Genomic DNA, 25,667 nt, shown 5'->3' with positions numbered 1-25,667 from the left:
GTCTTCTTCCCATCTGCCGGAACCCGAGTAGAGGTGGCTGCTCAATTTCACTCTGAATACCTGTTGCAATTCCATCTCAGACATACCCTCCAGGACCACAAAAGTGAGAAGCTTGTTCTTGCCTGCGCGCAACAGATCCAAAGCCAAATGGCAGGCCAGGATCGCTGCAGTCACACGCAGATATTCACTCCATGTTGGGGGTCCAAGAACGATTTGGACATCTTGTTAGGGCCCATAGTTGGTGTACGGGCCTGGTTCATACAAATGATAAACGCTCTGTCATTTCATTTCCAGAATGCGTGCCATCTACTCCCGAAGACATGCGAAGACGGTGTTCTCAAGGCGAGACGAAAAAGCAAGGAGGTAACTAAGAAATTCAAAGGGCATTGACCTGGGAACTCAATATGGCCAAAATTGGGATAAATCAATGGATTGGCAAATGAGTGAGAGTCTTCTCATAGTACTTCTTGATAGTCCTCCACCCAAGGATACGCAAAAAAAGCCTTGGTCTTGCAATGCCTCGCGTAAAGGGGAAAGGACCGATGGGAAATGCCTAGGCAAAGGGTTTTGTTCTGACTCACTATCCTCAGCCCACCAAAGATAAGCACAAGTACGCAGATCAAACCGAACTCTGGCGATCTTGTTGGCTTGCATGAGCAATTAGGGCGTTAACTGTCTGGTGGAAAGCACCGTCGAAGTCATTCAGAAAACGAAAGACGAAGGATGATGCTTGATACAACTGGTAAAGTGTAGACAGGCCATCCAATTGGAGGAGGATATTCAAAAGAACAAACCAAAGGAGCCTTTCGAAAGTCTCCAGCCACTGATGGTCATCCAAGTGGATGATAGTTGGAAGGGCTCAAGTGTGAATAATAAAAGTGTAAGTGAAAGTGAGAAATAGTAAGATGAGAGTGAATGCAAAAGGAGGACCAAAGAAGAAAGAAAGAAGAAAAAAAAGGTAAAGACAAGCGCGTCTTTGCTTACCTGAGCAGAATATTGAGGAAGGAAGGAGCGAGGGTGGATTGTTGTTCCTTCCTTTTTGGGAAAGTACACTCACCACATTCGAAGGACTATAATATATACATATTGTAATATGTATAATATATATTATGAGTTTTGGTAATGCAATGCTTGAGTTTATGCAATTGGGACATCTTGCTCCCCATGGCAAATCAAATTGTACTCCAATTTGCAGTTTGATATAATATTGGTGCAGCCAAACACGAAAGAACTGCCACTGTAGAATACGCTGGATGCGTGCAAAAAAGTGCCTAGTAGGCACTCATTTACTAGGCAGTACCTGGGCAGGTACTGCCAGACAGTCACTCCTTCTCATGCCTAGTCAGGCTGAGTAAATGCATCCTTCGAGCATTCATTGGAGCACGATTGAGGTCTTGATATGTTCCAAATATATAACCAGTCAACCAGTGATATTAAGACAACTCCAAGTTAAAAGATATCCAGGGCAAGGTAATATATGATGGTAGAGTAGAATAATGATGTCAGAGGATATATATATTTCAAATGTCTTTCAGGAGTGATTCGTTTGTATCACATACAAAGTGATACCCTGGTGAATCTGGTGAATCTGGTAAAGCGGAAGGAAGCGACATTCCGGTCTGATTCCCCAGGCCCCAACATTGATAGTGGAGGAAGTCTCCACTTTTGGGCCCTTCTTCATTTTATACTCTTCGCATCCACTTCCCATCCACTGCCACTCAGTGGAAACGCAAATCATGACTCTTCTTTGATGACTTGATTCATTCCCCCAGGCTTCCTTGCTGGGTCCGCGATGCCGCCAGATAGAGGGCGCGCCTCTCGAGCGTGTGCCTCATGCAGAAAGCAAAAGACTCGTTGTTACGAGCCCGGTCTCCCCGGTAAGGCCTGTTTAAGATGTGAACGTCTTCGTCAAAATTGCTCGCTGGTCGAGTTTGAGCGGGACGAACCAGAACAGGCAGTTCCAACCTCTGGCACTGATGCCCGGTATGTACCGTTTATCTCAATCCGAATATGTAACTGTACACCTCAGCAGATTCTCAAACTAACATCATCATTAGACTGGAACGCCTGGAAAGAACAGTGGCCACTCTCTTAGACAGACTAGGAGAAGGCCCTCCAAGTGTTGGAAATGAATCAAATACTCCAGCCAGCGCACTGACAACTTCCGAAGCCGGGGAACCTCCCCCAGGCCCATTCAAGGAGACGGAAACTTCCGCGGCCCCGATTATGGTCATCCGTGATTTGGCCACCGATTCGGGTGTGAGGCCGTCGCCTGACACCAAGTCTCTGGGCGCTGTCCTAGATGATCTAATCACACCTGATCTGGCCCTAACTCTCATTTCCATGTATGAATTCATTTGTTCAGTTCTCCTTCGATGCACTCCACTAACTCGCTATCCCCACAGTTTCCTCGAACACTATGGCAGCTGGATCATGTTGGACCCGGAGTCTGACCCAGTCCCCCTTCTTCCTCGTGTGAGAAGTGCCCCCTTACTCTTTTGCGCCTGCTGTTTGATAGCTGTACGGCATACCTCAGCAGACCTCGCGGCGAGCCTGGCGCCAAAACTATACGAATGTGCTCGTTCCCTGGTTTCAACCAACCTCCTGGTAGCACCTCAATCAATTGAATTCTTTCAAGCTGCTCTCATTCTATGCATGTGGTCAACTACTGTGGGTCAAGTGCCTTTGAGTATTGATACATGGCTGCTGAGTGGATTCGCTCTGCAACATTCTCAATCTAGCCCTCTTTTTGCCCAAATCACTGCTCAATCACCGTCTACAAATCGACTAGATGAGAAAACGGCGAGTCTATGCTGTCTTTGGAATCATTTGTGTCTGGCTCATTTGCATTATTGCGTCGGGACGAATCATCGATCTATGCTACAGCCCTGGCAGATTGAGCGGACTCGCTTAGTTTTGGACTCGGACCAGGCTACCAATTTTGAGGTTCGTATGGTTGCAGAGATTCATCTTTATTGGACTTTATATCGGCATCTGATTGAGGCACCGACCGACCTCCTGAAATCAGTGGCTGATTTGCAAACTTGGAGAAGGGAATGGGAGTTCCTCCTTGGTAGGCATATCAGCATTCATGAAACGCTCCCATTGCACTGACTGATACTAACACTTACAATTCTTTCAGAACAACCAAGATCTCAGTTCCTCTCCATGGGTTTTCATTTCTCCAACTTAATCCTCTACGAACACGCCCTGAAGTCCAAATCCGCACGAGCCCGCGAATCAGTCGTCTCCGAGATGATCCGCCATTCAACCGCCATCTTACATCTTCCCATGGACACCGTGGATGAACATACCCGCCACCTGAGCGACCATATTTACCACATGATCACATTCGCCGCTATTGTCATATGCCGGTTACTCAGCAGCTATGAGAGCCAGCTGGCATCTACATATAATATCGCCGAGTTGGACACGTTGATCAGTAATCTTGTCCAGTGGCTTCACTGTATCGGACTGCCATGCCATGCAGCATATACTCTAGCAAATATCATTGCAAAAGTACACCAGAAGCTTCGACCCAGAGTGGAGACTTTGCCTATAGCTGTACCCGTGGAAAATTTCCCAGAGGACAGTTTTACGAACTATTATTTTCCGGAGTTTTTGGGACTGGGCGCTTCGGCTGGAGGTAATTGGGATCTTTTGGCTGATATGAATTTCTTTCCTCAGAGTCCACCAAATCCGTGACTGACTTATTGCAATGAAGTGATATACCCGTTTGATATTGATATGATAATACAAGTTCGTCCAGCAGTGCCATATACACAAAAATAATCTTACACACAGTACACTAGTATAATACTCATGAATAACCATCCCCCTTCTTCAACCCATCCCCATCAACCTCACCATCTTTATTAGTCGTAGTCGTACCCTCCAATACCTCCCCAATACTCCTTAACTCCTCAATACCACCAGTCGCGCCCCCATCTCCATTCACATCTCCATTCTCCCTCTCCAACCCCCGATACTTCCTCTTAGCCTTCTTAACCTTACTAGCCTTCTTCTTCTTCGCAACTTCAGCCTTCAACGCAACCCTACTCGACTCCCCAAATAAATGCTCCTCAACCCGATCCGCCAATAAAGATCTAGCAATCTTCTCATTTTGAGACTGTGATCTCGTTGCCTGACTTTTTATTACTATCCCCGTTGGTTTATGAATGATTTGAACGGCGGAATTTGTTTTGTTCTAGTTATTCAATATTAACAACATTCACACCTCCTCGTCCACCAATGAATTATAAATGATGAGTTTATTGGTATAGGATGGGGGGTGTAAACTTACGATTTTCTGCCCACCTGGTCCAGTTCCTTTTAAATACGATATTGATAAATCCGAGTCCAGAAGTTTTAAACGTGGTGGAAGTGGTTTTGCGGATTGAGGTGGTGTTGTTGTGAAATTCCTTAGGGGTGAGATGCCGGTCTCTAATATCCCTGACCTGGAGGCTTGTAAATTAATTACTCGGGGCATGAGGCGGAAGAGTGACATTTTGAAAGAATTGTTTGTTGGATGAAGTTGATATTCATATGGAGTGAAGGTTGATACGGTATGACGGGCAGAATTTTGAGTGGATTTTTGAGGTAGGCGGTCGAAAATTGAGCGGTCAGGTTTATTGAGTTATGTACTATGTAGAGGGACTGGATTGGATCGTATTTGAATGTTTATATTTTGAGGGTTCAAGGAGATTTTAAGTGAAACTTATAAATTGAGGACTAGTTTGGTAGTTTATAAATGACGATGTGGACCTGTATAAATACAATGTTTTGCTAGGATGAAATTTTAACAGAGAGAAATGACCCACGAATGTAGTATAATGCTATTTACAAAGCTGTATAGCCCTATAGCTGTATTTGGGTATCGAAGTCTATGAATGGTGTTGGTACAAGCTTCGTCTATTCGAAGCAATTTAGCAAAAGGAAATGGGTGTAAAAAGAATGTGAGACAATTGACAAGAATTTCCGCTGGAATCAGCCCAGGGACTCGCCAAGGTGCGATTCAGCAATCGGGGGCGAGTTGGGCGGGATTCCGGTGTCGTGAACGACGTGGGTTTCTTTGGTAACTTCCTTGGGGACTGGCTTTTCTACCTCCTTGACGACCTTTGGCTCAGGGACCTTGCGGGTAGAGGCGTATTTGAGGAAGACGATAATCATGACTAGAAACAGAGTCAGTTATGTAGAGCGGCCAGGGGGCAGAAATAGTAATCTTACAGGCACAGGTGGCTACAGTTAAGGCAGCACGTCTTGTTAGAATCCACCGAAGTCCTTCGGCTTCACTCTTTCCGTCACTGTTGAGGGATACAGTGATTTTGTAGTTCAGTTCTTGAACAGAAGTGTCGATAGTCCGCTGCTGTTCACGAGTAGTCATCTTATGATCATTGAACATGCCCTTGATATCATCCTTCATTCCGGAAAGTTCTTGAGTAAGACGTTGTGACAGAATGTCGATTTCATGCTCAAGCTGACCCCTCGACGCACGTTGCCGTTGGACCTCAGAGTTCCGAGCGGTCTGAAGCGACTGCTGAAGTTCCGAACACGCCGCTTTGAAAAGATATGACTCGTTTTCCTCGTCCGACTTGGATGTCAAGCTCTGCTTGGCATAATCGAGATTGTTCTGGAGAATGCTTCGTACAGCCTTCATAATCGTGACAGATTGCTCATTGCTGTAGCCGCCGTTTTGAAGATCCTTGACCAAAGAGTAGGTATCGAAGTGATGCACGTAGGGCGCGGGGCTCAGGTGTGGTGGTTTCTCGCCAGAAGATGTTGGCTCCCCACTTGGAGTGAGATATGTTGACGGCGAAGGCATATGGTAAACTTCTTCAAAGGCGCTCTGGTGCGTATATGGCGGCATCTGAGCCATTTCTTCTCCGACATCCTTGGAAGAGGACGTAGAAGAGGAAGGTGCGTTTTCCGAGCTTTCATCCTCTAACCGCTCATCTTGGATCTCTGCTTCTGCGGAGGGCTGTGCCTTGCTCGATTCGGCGGCAGCTTGCTCAGTTATATTAGATGCGGCATCATCTGCGATTTTAGAAGTAGCAACGGCATCAATGGCTTCATGTGTGTCCGTCGAGGTATCCGGTGGTGGGGACTGGGATTGCGGTTCGGCCGGCGTTTGCGATGATTCCGGCGGCGAGGTATTCTTCTCACCGCTATCTGGTGTTTCTGTTGATGACTCCGGTGTATCGGTAACTTGGTCTGTTGCGTCTCCGGTAGGTTTAGAAGGAGGGGGATATTCGGTTCAACGGCAGGACCGTATCGTCGTTGGTATGCCTGCTGGTGGCGGCCCCGAGATGCATGAAAAGCACGAGGGCGCACAGTCCGTAAAGATTGATATGTCCTTGGTTGACATGACCGGACTGCCCGCATCAAACTCGGATAGAGGAATGGGAGTCTAGGAGTCGCCATGGTTGGAGGTGTTGAAGATACAAGTTTCCCGGCGGCCAACTCGGAGTGACGTTTGTTCCCCACGGGACTTGTTAATGGCACACAAATAATGAGTAATGGCACTTCACTGATGAGTCATCGTCGATCATCCCGAAACAACACAAAACAAGGAAAGACAGCGGCGAAAAAAGCTGATGTATTTGCATTAGCTTGGCAATTGAAGCCTCGAATTGAACCGGAGGAGATATATTTGCTTTTTCACTTCCAACAATATACAGGCGAAACTGACAGTTACGATACAAGAGAACCCTGGACTGTTCAAAGTATGAGAACACCAAATCAAGGCAAGGGGATTTGTAAGAATTAAAACCACAAGATCTGGTTTTGATGGACGATCATAGATGGTCACAAAGAAGCTTTTGCTGACTGCAGCCAATATGTGGTATATATACCGCTAGTATGATGATAGCCGTGTAAATAGGGTTATATAGACAACACATCGGCCTCCTTCGAAGCAATTTGGATACGCCGCATGTCAGCTGGTAGGTTTTACAGTCAGTATGCAAAGAAAATGGAATAAAATATTCAAAGTGGAAATGGAGAAACCAAATAAACTGGTCATTGCCATGTTAGCTTTTTCTTTGATTAAGATACATGTCTCACGCCCTGCTTCATAGAAGATAAATCACTAATGCAATCCATTGCCACCACAAAGGACATCAAGAGTTCAGGAATTTGGATGTTAAACAATCATCCACCAAATGAGACAATTCACCATCTTTGAAGGGAGTTATCCCCGCCAAATTGTTTAAACTATCCTGCCAATATTGGTTTCCAGCCATCCCATTACCGTCGAGCGACAGCGGCAGACTCGTACTTTCATCCTCGAAGGAACTTGTATGAAATGGCTGTAGACTCTGTCCCAGGTCGAAATAGTTAATATTCATTGCGAAGTCACCCTGTGTGGGGTCGGGAATGATGTCGTTCAATCCGTGTCCCTCCGTACCACCCAAGGGAACTGTTTCTATCGTGGAAGTGTCTGACCTGGCTTCTTCAGCTTCAAGAAACCTGACAGATGACTCTTCTTCAGACACTTCCCGTATTCTCTGTATTTCTCGGGCTCTCCTTCTTCTCTCTCCTTCTGCAGAGTTTGCACTCGGAAAACCCTGCGAAATTGACCAAGGCAATCGGATTTCCCCAAATGGGGGCATAAAGCAAACTAGTTCCGGCAGATCACTATTTCGAGGTAACTGTCCAACAGACATGAAATAGTCCACAGACAAAGATATCAAAAGATACGCCCTTGTATGCTGTAAAAAAGCTTGATGCCAATTTTTAACACGATATTTTCCCGTCACGGCGCGCGATGAATTGCTGAGACTCGATATACTGCCCTTTCGTGAGTATTGGATTGACTTCGAACGAACGAGGTTTGATTCGTTCTGAAGAAATACTTGTTGAGAGATTCGATTGGCTAGGTGGAGAATGTCGTCCGTTCGGAGAATTATTTCATCTGCAACGTCGTAGGTCGAAAGTTTCATTAGTTCACTCAGGTATTGGAGGGGTCGACGTCTTGCATCCATTTCATCGCCTGTTTCGGAGAGTTTGAAGTTTATAGCGCTTAATATTAAGGGCATTGCGGTATATGCAACACTGATTCGGGAAATTCATTAGATGGGCCCCGAAGCGTATGCAGGTTTTGGATTTGGCTTGGTAGGCTTACATTGTTAAGGGCAGATTCTGGTGTTTCCCTTGGTTGCTGAAATACTTCAGAATGATAATTAACCTTGAGGCTGCGTGTTGAAGTATATTGCCTATGTGAGACATCTGTCGTACATAGTCGAATGCGACGTATGGATGATATCTCTCGACGATAAGAGCTTCATAATGAGCCAACTCCATCTGAGCAGCCCTGTTCATTGTGAGACAAGGTTTTTCTTGATAATTCCGAAAGAACAACTTACTCGTAGTACATCAATGTCAATTTTGTGAATCTGACAACCGCGGGGTATATATCCATCTTTTCCATTTGTGATAATGGAGAGCTGTTTTTCCATAGCTGTATTGAAGTTCTGATTCTACTCAGGTCACTCATAGTGCTTTGAAAAGCTTCTTTAGTGAAGGATGTGAAGGATATAATGTCCGAATCAAATGTGATTGACACCATTCCCGTTAAGAGCATTGCTAACTGACATTGCTCCCGAAGTACCGTGACGAGCAGGCGTTTCGTTTCTGAATCGTAAACTCGCGATCCCTGAATTTCATTTTGGAAAGAGTACTCTGTAGGAAGATCGCTCATCATTTGTAATTCTCGTGATGTGAATCGACTTCGTCGGCGGAGTCCGATGGAAAGACTTCGATCACGAAGGAGGATAGACCACCACAGTCGATCGAGAATTAATTGTGATGCTTTGATTTCTTCCGGTATTTGGATATTGTTCATTCTGGAATGGGCCAGTTTTGCGGAATGAATGGATGTTGTAAGCCAAAGACTTGCTTCTTGCGGCTCGCCCGGGGAAGTATGTAAAGATAGGAGAAGTGCTGCTTGGGCGCGTGTGAGTGGATCGGATTCATCTGGTAGATTGAAAAGTGTCTATATACCATCAATTAGAGATATTTACCATTAATTTACTTTCTATAGTTTAGACTCACCTTTGCACGTTGATAAAATGAATTCCACGCATGTCGTCTGTCATCAAACCCACACTGTTGGGCAGTTTCAAGGGAGATATATGGGGAACACGCGAATAACATTGCTTGAAAAAGTAGAAGAGGAATTTCGAGATCAGGTTCTCCTGAGAAACTTTGACGAAACATATTCCAGAATACTGATTCGTCGATGATAGGGGTACAAGGCTGTATGTGCAAGAAATATTGTCGGACAAATTGTTCCAAGAGTAAAGGAGATGGAATGGATAGACAGCCCTTTGAGTTTAGAAATGCAATATCATCAGTGTCATATCTTGAAGTGTCTAATCGTATGAAAGAGTATGACGAGAAAGAGGTTTGGCCTAGGGCTATGTCATTAGGAGTTGTATCGGACATCGCCGGATGATCGAAGGCAAGAATCCATTGACGTTCACAGTCTCCCATGCCCAGAGCAGGAGACTCGGAGACATCTTCTTTTTGAGAAACTCGTGAATCCGCACTTGATTACTTGTTAGCACTGACACTGGCAATTGTCTTTCGAGGTCTCGCCTGCAACACTGCAACCAGGATGACACGGGTCAAGCAGTGTACTAGTGTAAACCTACCTTGATCTCATCTTAGGACGCATCACGCATTCCCGATTATCCTGTCGACAACGAGTACATGGTTGGCCAAGCTTATTCGCATCACACCGGACTTTCTTTTCGTGACACCAGGTACATGCCGTCGAGGCTCTTTTAGTGTAGATATACATTTTCCATGGACCAAAGTATGCCGGACGTTGTCCCCAAGTGGGGAAAAATGAACAAGAGGTGAAGTAAAAGACAGGACCGTGCTCGAGCCCACCGCCTCTTGGTAATGCAAGTGTGTAATCCGGGGTAAATGGAAATGTGATAGGCCGTTGGTGTTTCTACTAGCCGATATTACTTGCCCCCGGTAATATGGTTGTGGGGAGGGCAAATCAGCGGGGTGATCTCCGGGGCCCCTTGATTCCATAATGGTTTCTATATAGTAGTCTCAAGCTACTAACTGGCTTTGGAATAGTTCGTGTTGATGATCAAGAACTCAATGTGCTATTATCACTTATTTCTTCTAATTTAATGATCGAAATGAGAGATTGCATGGGGTTGTAGCTTGTTCTCACGATACGCATAAAGATGCATAACTTTATACAAACACTGCAGAGGCATACAGCCGATATGGTTCATGATGTACATATTCACACCACCCCAAAGGGTTATATTCATGAGACAGACCATAGTCCTTATATCTCGCTATATGATTGGAGATGTAGAGTTATCAAGAGGATAAAAAGAAGAAAAAAGAGGGAAATACTTATAGTATGAGGACGCTCTAAGGCTATTCATTTCGCCAAGACTTCGGCTCCGGTATAGGTCCGCAAGCATATGATAATCCTAGAGCCGCACTTCATCAAGTGCACCCTCCCCCCCAAACAAACATACCTCCAACCTTCGAGCCAAGATTATGTCCTATAAAATGATTGTTTAAGCAAATAAAAAGATTAATTATGACTTTATTCCTAGACCAAAGTAGATTGGTGGAGGAGTAAATTTGCCTTTTGAAGATGGAGTAAGTAGTGGAAGCGTTTGGATTTGCCATGACTACTACATAGATCTAGCAGTATATGACGAGATACTAGGAAATTCACTATAAATGTATTGATACATTAGACTATCTACATATAGAATTGGCTACTACTAATTAGGAATATAAGACATAGGCTCAGTATCGAAGACTTGTGCACCGGGATTGTGCTTATCAATTAGAATGTGCTCTATTGCTAATCTTCCTAAGACCATTCTAAGGGTTACTTTGGTTCAATCAATAGCGAACCAAGCTTGTAGTATAAAGCTGCTCCATGGCTCGTTTTTAGTGATCAAGTATATCTAATATTGCATTCGATGGTTGAGAATGTGTATATGACTTCTAAGCTATCATGACTTTTTGCCTTGAGCAATCATTAAGAATTTGAGAAATAAAAAGATATGACTGTGTCTATCAAAAACGACGAAACCCTTATTGATGCCTGGGAAAACCACGTGCCCTGACCGATTATGTTCTTCGTTGACAGATTCTTCCCTTTCACCTTTTTTTCACCCGCAACTTTTTTGTCTAGCTGGAGCAGTCATCCATATCTTATTGATTTTTGCAATCTCACATCTGTGAGTCTTTTTATCCAAATACCAGCTACTCACTTTCCTTTTGGTGTTTATACTGAATTTTTTTTTCTCTTTTTGACTGGTTTTTTGGAGTCTAGGATGCTTCTGAATATCATCATCCTGTTATTAATCAGTGATACGTTATGGCTACCTCTGGCTGTCCGTTCTACAACCTCTTCCCCCAGGAAGCAGAGCCAGAGCAAAGGTTCTTCAATCATGCCATCTCGAGACTGGAGCATTCGAAAGTTGATCTCCCCAGGTTTAGACTCAGCGAATCCATCCAGGATGTAATCGAGCTCCGCCCGATAGTAGAACACTAATAATGTAAATGCTATGAACATAGATTTATCGCTTTGCCAATAAACCAAACAAAAGTTCAGTCCGCTTCCAATATTCTTCGGCCATCTTCTTCATCGTCTTCAGCATGTCCGGGCTTGGTTCGGCACTCTTTTGCACGCAGGTTGTGATGTCTCCCATTTGGGTTGGGTCACCTAGCATACAAGCTAGATAGACAGCATCGAAGAAGAGTTGGATCTTCCAGTCTCGAATTATATCAGCTTGAGAGTTATCGGAATCATTTGCCTTGGTGTCTTCTTCGTTTGACTTGTCTTCGGATTCATCTGGCTTCTCATTCGTCTTGGTAGACGTATCTTTAGTCTCGGACGTTTCGCTAGTTTTATCTGGAGAGCTCCATGATTCTAACTCCTCGAGTGTGGTGTTGATCTTGCCTTCCAATTGTTTCTGTAGTGCTTCCTTCAGGACTTTCACGGTCGATGGATCCCACAAGTCAGATCCACTTTCGTCCATAATGGCTGTCAGACGACGCAAGTATTTAAAGGCGTTAGGCGATGGTTGCACTGGCGTTGCGGGATCGCCTTCCCAAAGCGTTCGACCAGGAACAATTTTCAGTTTATTAGTATCTGGTTGAGCGTTGCTCGATGGAACAAAGGATAGGGAATTGGTTTGAGTTGCGATTTCTGCGGCAAGCAGTTTTTGTAATTCAGGGACGATATCCCTAGAGAAGAGGAAGTCGTCTGAAAGGAGACCAGTAGGAATATCACGGCGTACAAGGCGGATGAGCCGGAGCATGAATGTAGCCTTCTCGCTTCGATACGAGGATCCAAAGGCATTGAAAGCCTCGCTGAATGAAAACTGGAGTGTTAAGAATGCCTGGCGCATGGCAGTTTGCAGGGAATCAGATAACAATTTTGGATCATCCTCGTTGAGCTGAGGCGTGACATTGATATCTTCATCTTCAACTTCACTGCCAACCAGGATATCGGTCCATCTGAGCCGTTTAAGAGAGCCAATAGATTCACTGATATCTCGGAAAGAGCTGAGCCAGGATTGATACTTTTCCAAGGCGGCGGAAACATTGGCATCCCGGCCAAGGAGTCTCTCAGTAACAGACTGCCTGAAGGCTGTAGCGCCATCTGAGTAGTCTGCATTAATCATATCAGAGTCCCAAAGGGACCCATTCGAGGTGTGATGAGCCGAGCTTTCCCATTCGGAAATGGTGGAAGTGATATGGCCAACAAGCCCGTCAATTGTCTCGACCTTGGAAGTTAGCACGCGTTTGAGATTGTCGTTGATAACATCACGAAGACGGTCAAGCACATTGATCGAGCGATGCATTATAGTCGATCCCCATGATTCCAGCCAAAGTTCGTAGGTCTCCGCACGCAGTGCCAGAAGTTCTGAAAAATCATTGCTCTGAGCAAGGCTTTTTTGACAGCCTTCAGAGAATTTCTCAAATGCCATCAACGACCACTCCCTGATTGATTCTAGTCCTTCATTACGGCTTAAATCGCTTAATTTGACCCAAGGCGTGAAATTGATGACGCCCGGGGCGGCAAAACGGCCAAGAATATCAAGCTCTAGACCATCCAGGCTGCGAATATCCGGGTCAGACAGGACCGGCCTGGACTTAAGCTTCGACAGTACATCGGTAAACTGGCGGGACCGCAGAACCTTGGACATTTGAAGAGTGTTGATGAGAAGACGGAGCGTTTTAGGAATGTTCTCACGCGACGCTTCTAGTTGGGCGGTGATGACGCCAAGACGCACTTGGTGGAATTTGTGAATGGCGTCGTCAGATGAAGGGGTCGAAACCAGACAAAAAGCCGCCAGAGATTCGATAATTACATCTTCGGTGGCATTTGGGGAGGCCAGACGTTTATCAATTCGGTCGAGAAGGGTATTGCGCAAAGACGCTAGTTGTTTGCGGAGATCATCGAGGAATGGCGGAGTAGAATCATGCTGAGAAAGTGTCTTGTGTAGAAGGCGTGAGACTACCAGAATCTTGGCCACTAACAAAAGTGATGCCCGTCGTCGGAGAAGTCGTGCAATTGATGTTGTAGACCGGTGAAGAAGCGCCAGTTGGGCACCGAATGAGTGTTTGTCGGCGTCTAGTCCAACGGTGTTAGCATTCATATATGCTGATAGACATGATACTTCCATCTCAACATACCCTTCTCTGTAGCATCACGCTTCATTTGTCGGGCATGCTGGTGTTTCTTTTCCACCAATCGCGGATTACATCGGCGTCCAATATCAACCAGTATTGTATCCACCTCTTGGATATCTTTATTCATCTCCACAATAGTTTCAGCTGTGCCTACCAGCTCTCGATATCGAGTACTACCATATTACAGTTCCAAGTCAGTCATTGTTGAAAATATACCATGCTTCATGGCGAGTCCAACTTACCCCACGAGAGCTCGGAGCTTCTCCTTATTGCTTGCGATATCTCGTCGCAATTCCTGCTCGACCCTGCGGACCGTTGGAATTGGATATTGAAAAGCATCCTGCCATGATTTTAGGCTCTGAGGATCTGGAGCCTCGGGGGCCATTCTGACAACTGGCTTCTTGCGACTTGCGAAGTTGTTCTTTCGGAGGAAGTAGAGGCCGCGTTGAGACCAAATCAGCCCGTGCTGTGATTATGTCAGCTATCTCTTATCGGCATGTGACTCAAAAAGATCCCCCGCGTCTTCCCCTCGTCGCTTTTTTCTTCTTTTTTATATAAAATTACACTTTCATCAGACAACATTCAAAATGCCCTTGATGGAGTCTGAAAATATATCAGCCGAGTCTGCTTCTAATGATCTCCCTGATCGTTTGCCATTCCCACCCATAACATATTCGCATATTCTGCATTGCTCATATCATGATTGGCATCCGCGGTAGGCCGAAATATATTACTACACATCTCGAAGAAATGGAGTGTTCTAATAAATTACTAGATACCGCACTTTAACGCCCAAGTCAAAGGTCATCTCTCTGCCTGAAAAATTTGTCTCCTACCTACGTGCCGATGGCATCCTTCTTCCCCCCGAAAACCGCCCAAGGACTGAAGACGATGACTACGATACATTTTCAGACGATGGCGAGGAAGAGGAGGACCCATCGATAGAATGGCCCGAAGTTCACGATCAAGTGAAAAGCATCATCTCCGAGTTCGGCAAAGTTACGCCGAAATTGAACTGGAGCGCTCCCAAAGACGCAACCTTTATGTCTGCGACAAACGACACAAAATGCCAAACCCCCAATGACATTTACCTCCTGCTCAAAAGTAGTGACTTTATTACCCATGACCTTGACCACCCTTTCGATGACTGCGTTCCTGACCAGCAAAACGATGCTACTAATTCCCCCGCCAATGGAGATTCCTTCCCAGACGGACCTTTACCGGAAGTACCTTACCACCTAGTCTTACGCAAATATGTCAACTTCAATCCTTCTCTGGAGTTCCGATGCTTTGTCCGCAATCGCAAGTTACTTTGCATGTGTCAACGAGACCAGAATCACTTCGACTTCCTCTTCCCGATGCGCGACATGCTTCGTTCCCGTATTCAATCATTTTTCGACGAGAAACTACGGGATACGTTCCCAGACCCGAACTTCGTCTTTGATGTATATATTCCTGCGCCCCATCAACGCATTTGGTTGATTGATATCAATCCCTGGGCTCAACGGACAGACCCGCTTCTTTTCAGCTGGCTTGAGATTTTGACAATGAAGGACCCGGTTGGGTTTGAGGAAGAGGATGATATGGCTGAGGGTGTTGTGCGTATTTCGCTTCACGATGGCAGTGTCACGGAATTGAATGCTCGGGGTGAACCTGTTGATGAGTCTGAATCCTCTTCTGAAGAGGAAGACCTTGATGACGTTACTGCCAAGGGTCCGGGTGGAGAAGATGATGAATTTGCTCCTTTCTTGCCGGAGTTCCGTCTTATCAAAAAGAATGACCCGGAAGCATACTCATTTTCAACACCGCAATATTCGGCTCATAAAGTACCAAGGGAATTGGTCGATGCTTCACTTGCGGGTCCTGGTGGTATGAGTGAGTTTATGGGGAAGTGGCAGGATATTCTCCAGAAGCAGATGAATGAGCAACGGGCAGACAGCAGTGACTCGGAGTAAGCCTGAGTCCGGTTCTGTGGGATGGAGTACTGATGGCGTTGAATGTGGGTATGCACTTGGAGTTTACATACATAGTATTTGGGAAAACAATCATGACTGCATTTAGACCAGGAAAAAAGACATTTTTATTTCGCATTATCTCATTATGGTCAAAGTTTTTTGCAATAGAAACCCTTATGATCCGCCTTGGATTCGATATTGGTTCGATAGTCCGTGGATCGACTCACTCCATACAAAATTGTTAAGATGGTCAAAACTCAGCCCTCCAAGGCTGATTCTTTCATTCTAGCATATTCCTCTCTTTATTCAGGGGCAAAAGGTATCCAAATATCACCATCTGATTGGATAACCCCTGACCCCATAGTTCCTCGGCCCGAACTTCAGCAATGATCTGCAAAAAACCCTCGTGGGTCGTTACGTCGACGTCCCCATCAACGAAGCTATTATTGAACTTACGTCGTATTCCGAAGTTCCACATGGATCATGAAACCGGTTATGGGTGAGCATATGGGTTTATACAGATGTCATACGATGAACAAAGAGATGCCAAGAATTGGATGGAGAGGGCAAGATGATTCAATTTCGTATAGTACACAATTTATTTTGATATGTAGTCAATCAACCCCGATTGTCCAATCATCCTTCGGATATCATTTATTTGCACTTTCCAGTATCGGCATTCTTTTCTTGCTGTTTGTTTCATTAGCTGATGTGTTAGACCTACGTGGATGGAGGATTGTCTAGCACGTACCACGCAAATGTTCGACTTGCAAGTTCCCAAGCTACCGTCCTTCTTGCAAGTAGCACCGGGGCCAAGCTATAAACGTAGTTAGACCTGGTTCTCTCCGAGTATAGAAGTCTCAAGAAGTTCATACCGGCTTGGCGGCCATGGAAAGGCCAGTAAGGGCAAGGACGAGGAATGTAAGACGCATATTGGCAGATGATGTGATGACAGAAAGAAGTCCGAATAATTGGCAATTCTGAGCATCTGACAAAGGAGGGAATGGGTTTTTATAGTATACTCCCCTTCCAGAAACCTCCTATCCAGGAATCGGATCGACGGAAGCAAATGGATACTCTATGGAGTACTTGAATCAGTCGATCAGATGATGCGATGTAGATCCAATGATATCTTCCAAGCCCTATAAAGATCATCGTTGACTTTCCCTAGGATCGAAAGTCCAGGTCAATCATTATTAAACGGTCAACGTCACTCTCCTTTACTTTCTGCCTGACAGGTTCTGGATGGAGATGTGCCAAGAGGCTTGCGAATCAGGGGAAAGGGATATTCTTGTTGGGGGCTTGTAGCAAATCATCTTTTGCGTGTTTGCTAATGGAGTATCATAATTTCGGTTCCTGCAAGATTTGTTGTGCACATGTACGTACTGCAGAAAGTCTAGACTTGGCATTACGAAGATTGCGATGATCTGGATTGCTGATCTATAGTTATACATAGTATGTATACATTGCAGCTTCAAGCAATCCAACCGTACCACGTGCTATACAGAATTAGACTGGGTTTTTGAGATTCTGAATCCCGTCTGATGGGTCTTTAGACTTTTTTTTTTATTTTGAAAGTCTCCATTGATGGCTAGTTGCGAGTAGTCTTCATGGGTGGAGCTATTATCGCTCCGGCACCAATACCTATTGGTTAGGTACCAATACTCTAGGTCTCAATACTTATTCTGAAGAGTAGTCAGTTTACGGACTATGAATGATGAAAAAATATGTGATACAACATTAACATCGACGAATTCCAACAACGCTAGTCCGATGAAAAGAAATCAGGAGAGATCTCGAATATTGATGAATAAACAAAGACCCCCAAGAAGTCTATCTATGTACAAAGCAAGGGTTCCCAATCAACCAGTACGAAGTACAACCACAACCTATAGTTTATGCTTCTTCTCACCTGAAGCCAACTTCCTAAACTCCTCCTGGGGAACCCCACTCAAAAACCTCTCAAGACCCATAAACGCTTCCAATCCATTCTGACGATCAAGAATTTCCCTCTCAGGCCTCCTAACCAACTCCTTAATCTTCAACAAACTAGATTGATTCAAATGAGTCCCCAATCTCTCCTCAACCTCATGAAGAACAACTTTCAAAAATCCCTCCGAATCATCCTTTTTGCCAGAAGGGGCTTGAAGAACTTTATTCACGAATCCCGTTGACACCAGATCTTCGATTGGAATCCGCTTGCTCATCAGCAACGCCTCGTTTGCTTTTGCGATACCGAGACGTTCGAACGAAGGCGCGGCTTGCGCCGCCTTCAGCGACGAGGCCCAAAGAAGAGAATGGTGTTAAAATGAAAGTGTGTGGAGCGGCGTAGATAAAGTCTGCGTGGGCGACCAAGGCTGCGGAAAGACCGACGGCTGGACCGTTTAAGGCCACGACTAGGATCTTGGAATGGTTGTAGAATGTACGGGTTACGTCGGTGTTATTTGCGACGAAACCTTTGACGATTTCACGTCGGACGCCGGAATTGAGGTCTCCATTAGGTCGGGAGCTTGTTACATCTGCGCCGCTAGGGGAGTTGTTAGATTTGTAGATTCAAGGAGATTGTGAATGAATGAGTACGTACGCTGAGAAGAAGCGGCCAGTACCGGTTAACACGGTAATATAGATATCGTCACGCTTGTCAACTTCGCGAAGACGCTCGCCAAGGAGGTAGTATAAGTCGACGTTCAGGGCATTGAGCTTGTCTGGACGGCTGAGGGTGATGATCGCGACTCGATCTTGGTAAGTAACAGTGATGAGCTGTTCGTTGGACATTGTAATTGTTCACAAAGAAATGAAGGTTTTATATCTGGAGATAATAACTCAATTGCAAAGATGTAGGCTATTATGGAAGTAGAAAAAGAGAGAATACAAATACAAATACAAAATAATCTCGTCGGCCGCGAGGCTCTCGTCGTTTTTGCGGGGGAAACGGCGAAACAGCCGAGGCCCGCGGCAGAAGTCAGGTGATTGTTGACTAATCGACCAGAGTGTTTGGAGTGTTTGAGTAGTTTGCCGCATTTGCAAATGACCACTTCTGATTGGTGGTGAACAATTAATTTACCGCCTGCCTTTTTCTGCCGGACATCAGACAATCCGATCGTCCCGTTTGGTGCGACTGTTAGCATTGGACATACTCAACGCAGTCGCTGTCTAAAAACATATTCAGCACTTGTCCTTGATTTACGAGTGTAGTTATTCAGGAACTGAGCCCCCAGCTCATTATTCTTCACTGAAATCACCATGTCCTCCATCCTCCGCAAACTCCAAGGCGGCAACTTGGAAGTCTTCAAGGTGAGCAAATGCGCCACGACGAGAATCCAATATTCTCGCACCCCTCTGAACCTTGCCTTCTCCCCCGCTATATCTCCAGTTCATTGCTGAATATTTTTTCCCCCTAAGTTCGGAATGTACGTCCTCTTCCCAATCGGATGGATGTATTACTTCGGTACAAACCTCGACGACCGTTTCAGTGTGAAGGGATTCTGGCCCTCCGCTGAACAATCGCATAAAATCCCACTTGATAAGGAGGAGATTGATAAGGAGTTAGCTCGGATGCGAATGGTTGATGCTATTAAGCGTGAGCGTGCGGAGAAAGAGCGGGAAGCTCTTGCTGCTGCTCAAGCTCAAGCCCAGGCTCAGGCTCAGCAGGAACAATGAGGATTTTATTATTGCGCGGATGCGTAGGGCCTTTTGAGGAATGGGAAATTTGGGAACCAGAAGGGGAGATGGCATTGCGGGGACGAAATTGCTTGTTGAGACTGCATTGCGCGATGGTTCGTTTTGACTGTCAGAGCGCAGGAATTGCAGACTGTTGCATGAAGGAGTGGAGTTACACTTGTGGTACTGCGTTTTTTTTGTATAAAACTCTACTCTGGGCATATCAGGCGTTATGGGATATTGGGATTTGAAAATTGTTCATTGTTAATAGTTTTAAGTTGCCAGATGGAAATTGTATAGTAAATCTACTATCTGTGGATGTCATTAACACATTGCAATAACTTATTCGTTATGACCGCACAATGCATGTCTTCACTTGAAATTGATAATGATAATTATGATTACTATTAATTATGTCCATTTACTTCGCTTGGCATCACAGAAGGGTATCATTTATTGATAAATCTCTGCGCTCATAAGTATGCACATGTTGGCCATTGCAAAGACAAAATGAAAATGCCGGAATGAAAAACCACCAACGCCCTTCCTTGCAACCATTGATACCATTAATATCGATAAGTCCCACCTGCAGCTCGACAGCCTAAGCGTGGGCGAAGAAGAAACATAAAACGCCTCGAATGCGCCGGCCGGCCGGAATGGCATAAGCATCATGGCAGATGGAATAAGAATAAACTCCACATGGAGATAAGAATAGACACTGAAGAAGAATCCCTAGCCTGACGAAAGACTTTTTTTTTCTCAATTGCCTTCCAGTAATGGGATTGACGTCTAGCAGTCTCGATCAAAACTAGACGAAACTACTATCCACGCAATGAATGTATTTGCATTACAATTCAGCAAGTTGAGTCGTTGTCGCAGTTGCAGCATTCTTAGCAGTTTCATAAACAACCTCCAAGCCAGCCGTCGGACTCTCACCGAAGACAGAACTTATTGAGCCTAGTCGGGAGGAGATGAAAGGCCGTTCACCGACAGCATAATAATACAGGTGACCATAGATCGAACGGAGGTGATCGGGAAGGTAGATGTAGATACCGGCGGCAATCATCGTGACGAGGGTGAGTAGAAGGGAGTCTGTTCAAGGAGTAATTAGTGATTGTCTCGCTGACAGTATGAATATCAGCAAAAAGGAGGGAGGGGTTCTAGCTCTTTGCCTGTGGGGGAGATACGTACTGAAGATGAACTTCTCTGTAGGAGTTAACATGTAAATGGCGAATGTCACCTCATATTGATAGATCTTTAATCGAATCCATCGGATAAGGCTTGTCAGAATCCAAAGGGCACTCATGTTGGCGATGTAAATAGGGGTATGCGGAGTTGTGGTGGGTGTTGTCGGTAGGATTGATTTTGCCCGTTGGGTGAAAGGTGTGTCTTTCTTCTGTGATCAAGACCTGGAAATGGAGGGAAATCCTAAGAAGTTGAGGTTGTATTTTTCGGCCCCTGATCACGTTGGGGGAATTGACGGCTTAGCGCGGTGGCTTTTCTCGATAAGCTCAGATTGGGTGACAGGCGGATTGAGGATCCACAGGGGAGTTTCAAATTCTCAGGTCGTGATAACGATAATCAATGAAGGAAAAGACACCAAGTCATCGAATTAAGAATGTTTTTGGTGGCGCAGTCAGGTAGAGCCAGTTGGAATGAGGCGGCAATTCGGAGTGTTGGGGGTGTGAACTGAGGTTCAGCGGATGAAGAGAGGTTAAATAGAGTATTCCAAGTACTCGAATGGTTAAAGATAGTTTGAGTATAAATGAGAGTAAAGATAAAGTCTTGAAATTTAGCAAGAAGGTGTTTAGGAATGAGGATTGAAGGGAAAACCAAAAAAGTTTGGGGGTTCAACGGAGGGTCGCGCTGGCAGAATCAGGCGGTGCTGTGGGATACGAATACGAGGGATGCATTATGTACTATGTACTGTTTAGTCTTTGTATATCATTAATTAATTAGAAGAAGAGAAGAGTATCCAAATAAGAGGGCTATTTGGTAAAGACTCATACTCGGGAGTGTTTATCAAGCTGATTGACTCAATGTATATCATGCTTGTCTGTTGATTCTATCAAGCCGAGGGTCCGAGTATTATCCACACCTGGGCAGGTGTGTGGAGGAGAGTCGTGTATATTTAGGAATGTCTCCACCACACAACTTCATTTATGCAGTTTCTAATAACATAGCGTAACACAGTATAGTATACTATAGTATCGCATAAACCATAATCTAAGAAAACGACATGAACTTCATTCATTAGACAGAGACCACCCGCCATATCCAATGGATCCTATGTAGGCCAGCTAGACCCTAAATCTAAACTTTCGTAATTGCATAACTCGCCTCCACCAAATGGTTTAAATAAACCGCCTCATCTTCACCATGCATTATTATTTTTATTTTTGATCTGGTTGGTTTCTCAAAATCGAAGCAAGCAAGGCAAGTTAAAGGGCTGGTTTAAGCAATGTAGCTGCCGAGCACCGCCTTGGCTTGATCATCGAGACGGGTTTGTGCCATCTGTGAGACACGACCATTGTGCTTCTTATCCGCTTCCTTGAGATAAGAACCCACCCAAACCTTCAGGTCCGCCCCGGTTTGGGGCCAGGGGTCTGTCGGTGATTTACGGATTGTGTTCAGAGGGGTAAAGCCAACCCCGAATGACATCTGGTCAATGTCAACTTCCGCATTCACGTCATCCTTGTGGGTGACATCGGGCGGAAGCTCGAGTAGCTTCAGCAGGGCATTGACTGTGAAGCCCCAACCCTTCTGTGAGTACTTGGTGGCGAAAGCCTCGGAATCAGCAACAGTCTTGGTGAGAGAGAGCACAGCCGTCTTGCGGTCCAAAGGCCGGGCGAGCTTCTGTGTATCTTGGAGAATCACATTCAGATAGACAGGCGTGAAAAGACTGCATAGAATTGAGTTAGTAACAGTCAAAAAGTGTTTATGGAGACTTCACTTACCCTTGCTGCACTTGTTCGGTAACCTGCATGATGAAGTCCGGGTTATAGCCCTTGTCATCGTGGGCAGTGACAAAGTGGTAGAACCGGACAAAGCGAACAGCCAGATTTTCGGTCTTGGAGTTCTGCAGACGCTGCATGATGATCTGCATAATAGAGACGAAGTACTGTTGCAACGCAGTTCTAATTCGGGACGTTAGTTTATCATTCCACGTTGTTATATGGAGTTAGGCAAGACCTACGGAGGGAAGCTCTCCACAACTGTCTCCAACAAATCAAACGCATAGCCCTCGTTGGCCTTGGTCGAGACCAGCTTCTGGAAGATACCCAGGATAGGCTCGATCTGGTTTTGCTGGGCAATATATTCCGACCCACGGGGAATAATGGAAGCGAGCAAGCGGACAAGCGCAGGGATGTTGCCTCGTGAGTCCCACATCACAGGCATCAGAATGGGACCAATCAGCTCTTGGTAATAAGAAGGAAGAGAGGCAGAGGAATTGGCTTCTAGCAGGGCTGCGAACAACTGGAAAACGTAGGGCATGAATTCTGCGGGGGAGTTTTAGCAACGGCCATACGCTTGAAACTTTACACGGAATATCGTGGCTTACCTTGCACATCACCCTGCAGGATGCCGGCGAAGGGAGCATAGAAGGCTTGCTCAAGCTTAGCAGGGTCGGCGGGAGCGGCATACCTGCTACCTGTCAGTGGATTGAACATGAGTGATCAAAATAGCATGAGACTATACCGAATGAAGGCACCCATGGCCTCAAAGAAGTAGTAGTAGAACCGCGGGTTACTGGGGTTGCTGCTGATAATCTGGGTGATGGTAATGAAACGCTGAAGCACAGTGTCGGTGAAAGGAACAACGCCCTCACGAATGACGACCAACACACGCATGACACAGCGCATCAGGAACTCATTCTCTTGGACTTTTTGAGGAGCAGGGTCCTTCTGGATCAATGTGAAGATGTGTTCCAGGAGATCCTTGGCCAGAGGGGTAATTTCGGTAGGAGGAATGACAGGCTGGCCCTGGCCATCGCTGAGGAAGAGAGCACGTTCCACGGCAATAGCAGCATAGGTGTAGACCACGTAGTTGTCAGAGGCCAAGTGCTTAACAAGTACAGGGAGCACACCCTGCCACTGCTCCTTTGTGATAATACTGCGGAAAGTATAGAGATACTTGATAGCATCAACCTTGAGGATAGGGTGAATTCCATCATCCGTGATCAAATCCGCAGCGAGGTTTTGCTGGAAGAAATCGGTAATGCTGACCAAGGTGTTGGTCGCGGTGACACCATGAGTAGAGGTTGCCACACCCTTGGCTGCGATAGCAGAGAAAAGGTAGGTAGCTGTATCCTTGGCCTTCCAATTCGATGCAGGGTCCTTGGCGTATTCGGCCAAGTAGTGCTCGGTATACTTGAGGACGACTTTGGTCACTGATTCCTCGAATTTCTCAGCCAGACGACGCAAGAAGTCAGTCGCGGCGCGACGTCGAGTCTCGCTGTCGGATCCTTCCAGGTCCCGTCGGATGAACTCGATAGGCTCATCCTCGAAAAGCTCCTCGTCCGACTCACGCAAGCTGACGTTGGGCAAGATGACCTTCTCGATAATCTGGCTCAGCGTCTCTTCGGCCTGGAAAGCAACAGCATGCTCTGGCATACTGGCCACCGATGTCAAGAAATGCAGAGCTCTGCTGACAAGGATATCGTACTTGGTCTCCTGGCCAATAGTAGTCAAAAAGTTCCATGAGCTTTGGATGAACTGCCCAACATGAGGACCGAAGGCATCCAAGAACTTCTGCACATACAAGGTCAGAACTTCAAAGATACCAGCACGCACGTACTCCAACAAGCCAGCCTCTGTGTCATCATCCGTGTGTAACAGTTGGTTATCGTATGTCAGGTACTTCAGAAGAATGGTCGCAACAGCGGCAATGTTGTCCTCGAACATGGGAGGAAGGTCATGGCAGGACAGATCGTAGATCAACTTGACCATCAGGTTGAGTTGCGTAAAACCTTGGGTCAGGTTCTCCTTGTTGCCCTTATTTTGTTCGAGGTAGTTATCCAGGGACTAATCGAATGAAAAGAAATATATAAGTTAGCGCAGGCTATCCCGCAGCACTTGAAGAATGCCATTCAGGAAGTGCAACTGCAAACTTACCTCGAAGAGGGAAAGGAAAGGTGTGCCAAATTTCTCCAAAACATGGTTGATCTCCAGATACAACTCGTTGGATTGGAAAAGTGGACGCCAGCGCTTGAAAATGGAGTGTGCGACTTGCAGCACACCAACGTTGACCGCAGGGTCAGAGGGTGAAAGTTTGGAAACCAGGTCCTACATTCAAAAAAAAAAAAACATCCAATCAGCTCAGTCCAAACGCATAGCAGAGAAATTTCCACTATAAGAGTCACTCACATCCACAAGAGTATCCCAGCGCTCCCAGAAATCACTGTCGGCAATAACACTGACGGCCTCACCGAGTTGCGTCTGGATACCCGCAGGCATGGAAATCATCAAGGTGATGAGCTCACGCTTGATGGTTGCAACCTCCGCCTCCGGGAGCTTATAATTTCCATCTTCATTGGTCCAGTTCCGCTTAATGAAGTTCTTGAAGCAAAGAGCACTGGCAAGACGAATGTTGTAGGGATGGGAAGCGGATGCCGTGATCTGGAGGAGTTGTAGGGAAAAGTTTGGCTTCTGTTCTTCCTGTCGAAGGGCGAGCTCGGCTACAATTGAAAGAAATCATTAGCCAAATTACTCTCTTTTCTCGATTCGAATATAGTCTCAGTCACTTACCCTCCTTGTTCCTTCTTGGGTCCAAGCTTGCCTCCAACAGAGCTCCAAGCGCATCCGCCATTTTCACCGAACGTGGGGGTATCAACAAAAAAAATCAAAGGAAGAAAAGGTGAGAGAAAGTGCAGGTGAGGGTAATTGGGGATAAATCTAGAAATTCCCGATATGCAGGGGGCAAGAAGAGAGTGTCTCGCAGAGGATGAACTTTGCAGACAAAAAGATGGATTGGGAGCCGGGGATACAAAGAGCTCATCATAATAAATAGAGAAGATAGAAGAGCGGGCAGCCCACCTGCGCTAGTCTGTATTGGGTAATATTGACACCATGAACCTGAGGTGTCAATATAAACTAGGACATCATTCTGACATGCTCTGAATACATTATTGAATCGGTATTAAATGTAGAGATTACAGGAAGATCATTCAAGAATTGTTGAGTATGTTGTACTTGTATCGCTGAGTGAACTGTTCTATTTGAAACCATTACATTTCATGCTGTCCACCCCCTGTCTAATATATTTTTGACGGTTCATACGCCTTTTGCCGTTCATGCCAGAATTCAAAAAAGAAGATGAAGGGTTGTGAGATGAGGAAAGAAAATTGCCGTTACACCA

General features: G+C 45.6%; 10 protein-coding genes across 10 annotated transcripts; 3 read left to right on the top strand and 7 right to left on the bottom strand.

The window, feature by feature from the left end:
• Positions 1-1,792: 1,792 nt before the first annotated feature.
• N7469_000440 (uncharacterized protein) lies at positions 1,793-3,705 on the top strand (the record flags this gene model as incomplete). Its single annotated transcript, XM_056639360.1, has 3 exons — positions 1,793-1,983; positions 2,058-3,073; positions 3,143-3,705. The coding sequence occupies 3 exons, from the start codon at positions 1,793-1,795 to the stop codon at positions 3,703-3,705; spliced, it is 1,770 nt and encodes a 589-aa protein (XP_056505117.1).
• A 115-nt stretch (positions 3,706-3,820) lies between these two features.
• Positions 3,821-4,507, bottom strand: N7469_000439 (peptide chain release factor family protein; the record flags this gene model as incomplete). The annotated part of the gene is made up of 2 exons (XM_056639359.1): positions 3,821-4,207; positions 4,304-4,507. 2 exons carry the CDS (start codon positions 4,505-4,507, stop codon positions 3,821-3,823), a joined length of 591 nt encoding a protein of 196 aa, XP_056505116.1.
• Positions 4,508-4,986: 479 nt separating this feature from the next.
• On the bottom strand, positions 4,987-6,420 carry N7469_000438 (CCDC90 family protein; the record flags this gene model as incomplete). Its single annotated transcript, XM_056639358.1, has 3 exons — positions 4,987-5,171; positions 5,227-6,210; positions 6,267-6,420. 3 exons carry the CDS (start codon positions 6,418-6,420, stop codon positions 4,987-4,989), a joined length of 1,323 nt encoding a protein of 440 aa, XP_056505115.1.
• A 1,314-nt stretch (positions 6,421-7,734) lies between these two features.
• On the bottom strand, positions 7,735-9,676 carry N7469_000437 (fungal specific transcription factor domain-containing protein; the record flags this gene model as incomplete). The annotated part of the gene is made up of 6 exons (XM_056639357.1): positions 7,735-7,788; positions 7,854-8,052; positions 8,123-8,311; positions 8,364-8,992; positions 9,052-9,547; positions 9,654-9,676. The coding sequence occupies 6 exons, from the start codon at positions 9,674-9,676 to the stop codon at positions 7,735-7,737; spliced, it is 1,590 nt and encodes a 529-aa protein (XP_056505114.1).
• A 1,897-nt stretch (positions 9,677-11,573) lies between these two features.
• Positions 11,574-14,080, bottom strand: N7469_000436 (COG1/VPS51 family protein; the record flags this gene model as incomplete). The annotated part of the gene is made up of 3 exons (XM_056639356.1): positions 11,574-13,666; positions 13,699-13,868; positions 13,938-14,080. 3 exons carry the CDS (start codon positions 14,078-14,080, stop codon positions 11,574-11,576), a joined length of 2,406 nt encoding a protein of 801 aa, XP_056505113.1.
• Positions 14,081-14,282: 202 nt separating this feature from the next.
• cdc123 (cell proliferation protein CDC123) lies at positions 14,283-15,650 on the top strand (the record flags this gene model as incomplete). Its single annotated transcript, XM_056639355.1, has 2 exons — positions 14,283-14,410; positions 14,471-15,650. 2 exons carry the CDS (start codon positions 14,283-14,285, stop codon positions 15,648-15,650), a joined length of 1,308 nt encoding a protein of 435 aa, XP_056505112.1.
• A 2,154-nt stretch (positions 15,651-17,804) lies between these two features.
• N7469_000434 (dodecenoyl-CoA isomerase) lies at positions 17,805-18,425 on the bottom strand (the record flags this gene model as incomplete). Its single annotated transcript, XM_056639354.1, has 2 exons — positions 17,805-18,177; positions 18,235-18,425. The coding sequence occupies 2 exons, from the start codon at positions 18,423-18,425 to the stop codon at positions 17,805-17,807; spliced, it is 564 nt and encodes a 187-aa protein (XP_056505111.1).
• Positions 18,426-18,893: 468 nt separating this feature from the next.
• N7469_000433 (uncharacterized protein) lies at positions 18,894-19,310 on the top strand (the record flags this gene model as incomplete). The annotated part of the gene is made up of 2 exons (XM_056639353.1): positions 18,894-18,944; positions 19,053-19,310. The coding sequence occupies 2 exons, from the start codon at positions 18,894-18,896 to the stop codon at positions 19,308-19,310; spliced, it is 309 nt and encodes a 102-aa protein (XP_056505110.1).
• Positions 19,311-20,157: 847 nt separating this feature from the next.
• N7469_000432 (serine palmitoyltransferase small subunit family protein) lies at positions 20,158-20,616 on the bottom strand (the record flags this gene model as incomplete). Its single annotated transcript, XM_056639352.1, has 2 exons — positions 20,158-20,402; positions 20,502-20,616. 2 exons carry the CDS (start codon positions 20,614-20,616, stop codon positions 20,158-20,160), a joined length of 360 nt encoding a protein of 119 aa, XP_056505109.1.
• Positions 20,617-21,764: 1,148 nt separating this feature from the next.
• N7469_000431 (uncharacterized protein) lies at positions 21,765-25,118 on the bottom strand (the record flags this gene model as incomplete). Its single annotated transcript, XM_056639351.1, has 8 exons — positions 21,765-22,212; positions 22,268-22,447; positions 22,507-22,810; positions 22,873-22,955; positions 23,010-24,334; positions 24,425-24,595; positions 24,677-24,987; positions 25,058-25,118. The coding sequence occupies 8 exons, from the start codon at positions 25,116-25,118 to the stop codon at positions 21,765-21,767; spliced, it is 2,883 nt and encodes a 960-aa protein (XP_056505108.1).
• Positions 25,119-25,667: the final 549 nt, after the last annotated feature.

The sequence above is a fragment of the Penicillium citrinum genome (genome assembly GCF_028827155.1).
Source record: "Penicillium citrinum strain IBT 23319 chromosome Unknown utg000001l:1.0-4955037.0:1.0-4956770.0, whole genome shotgun sequence".
NCBI lineage: Eukaryota > Fungi > Ascomycota > Eurotiomycetes > Eurotiales > Aspergillaceae > Penicillium > Penicillium citrinum.
This window is presented reverse-complemented; position numbering and strand designations above follow the sequence as displayed.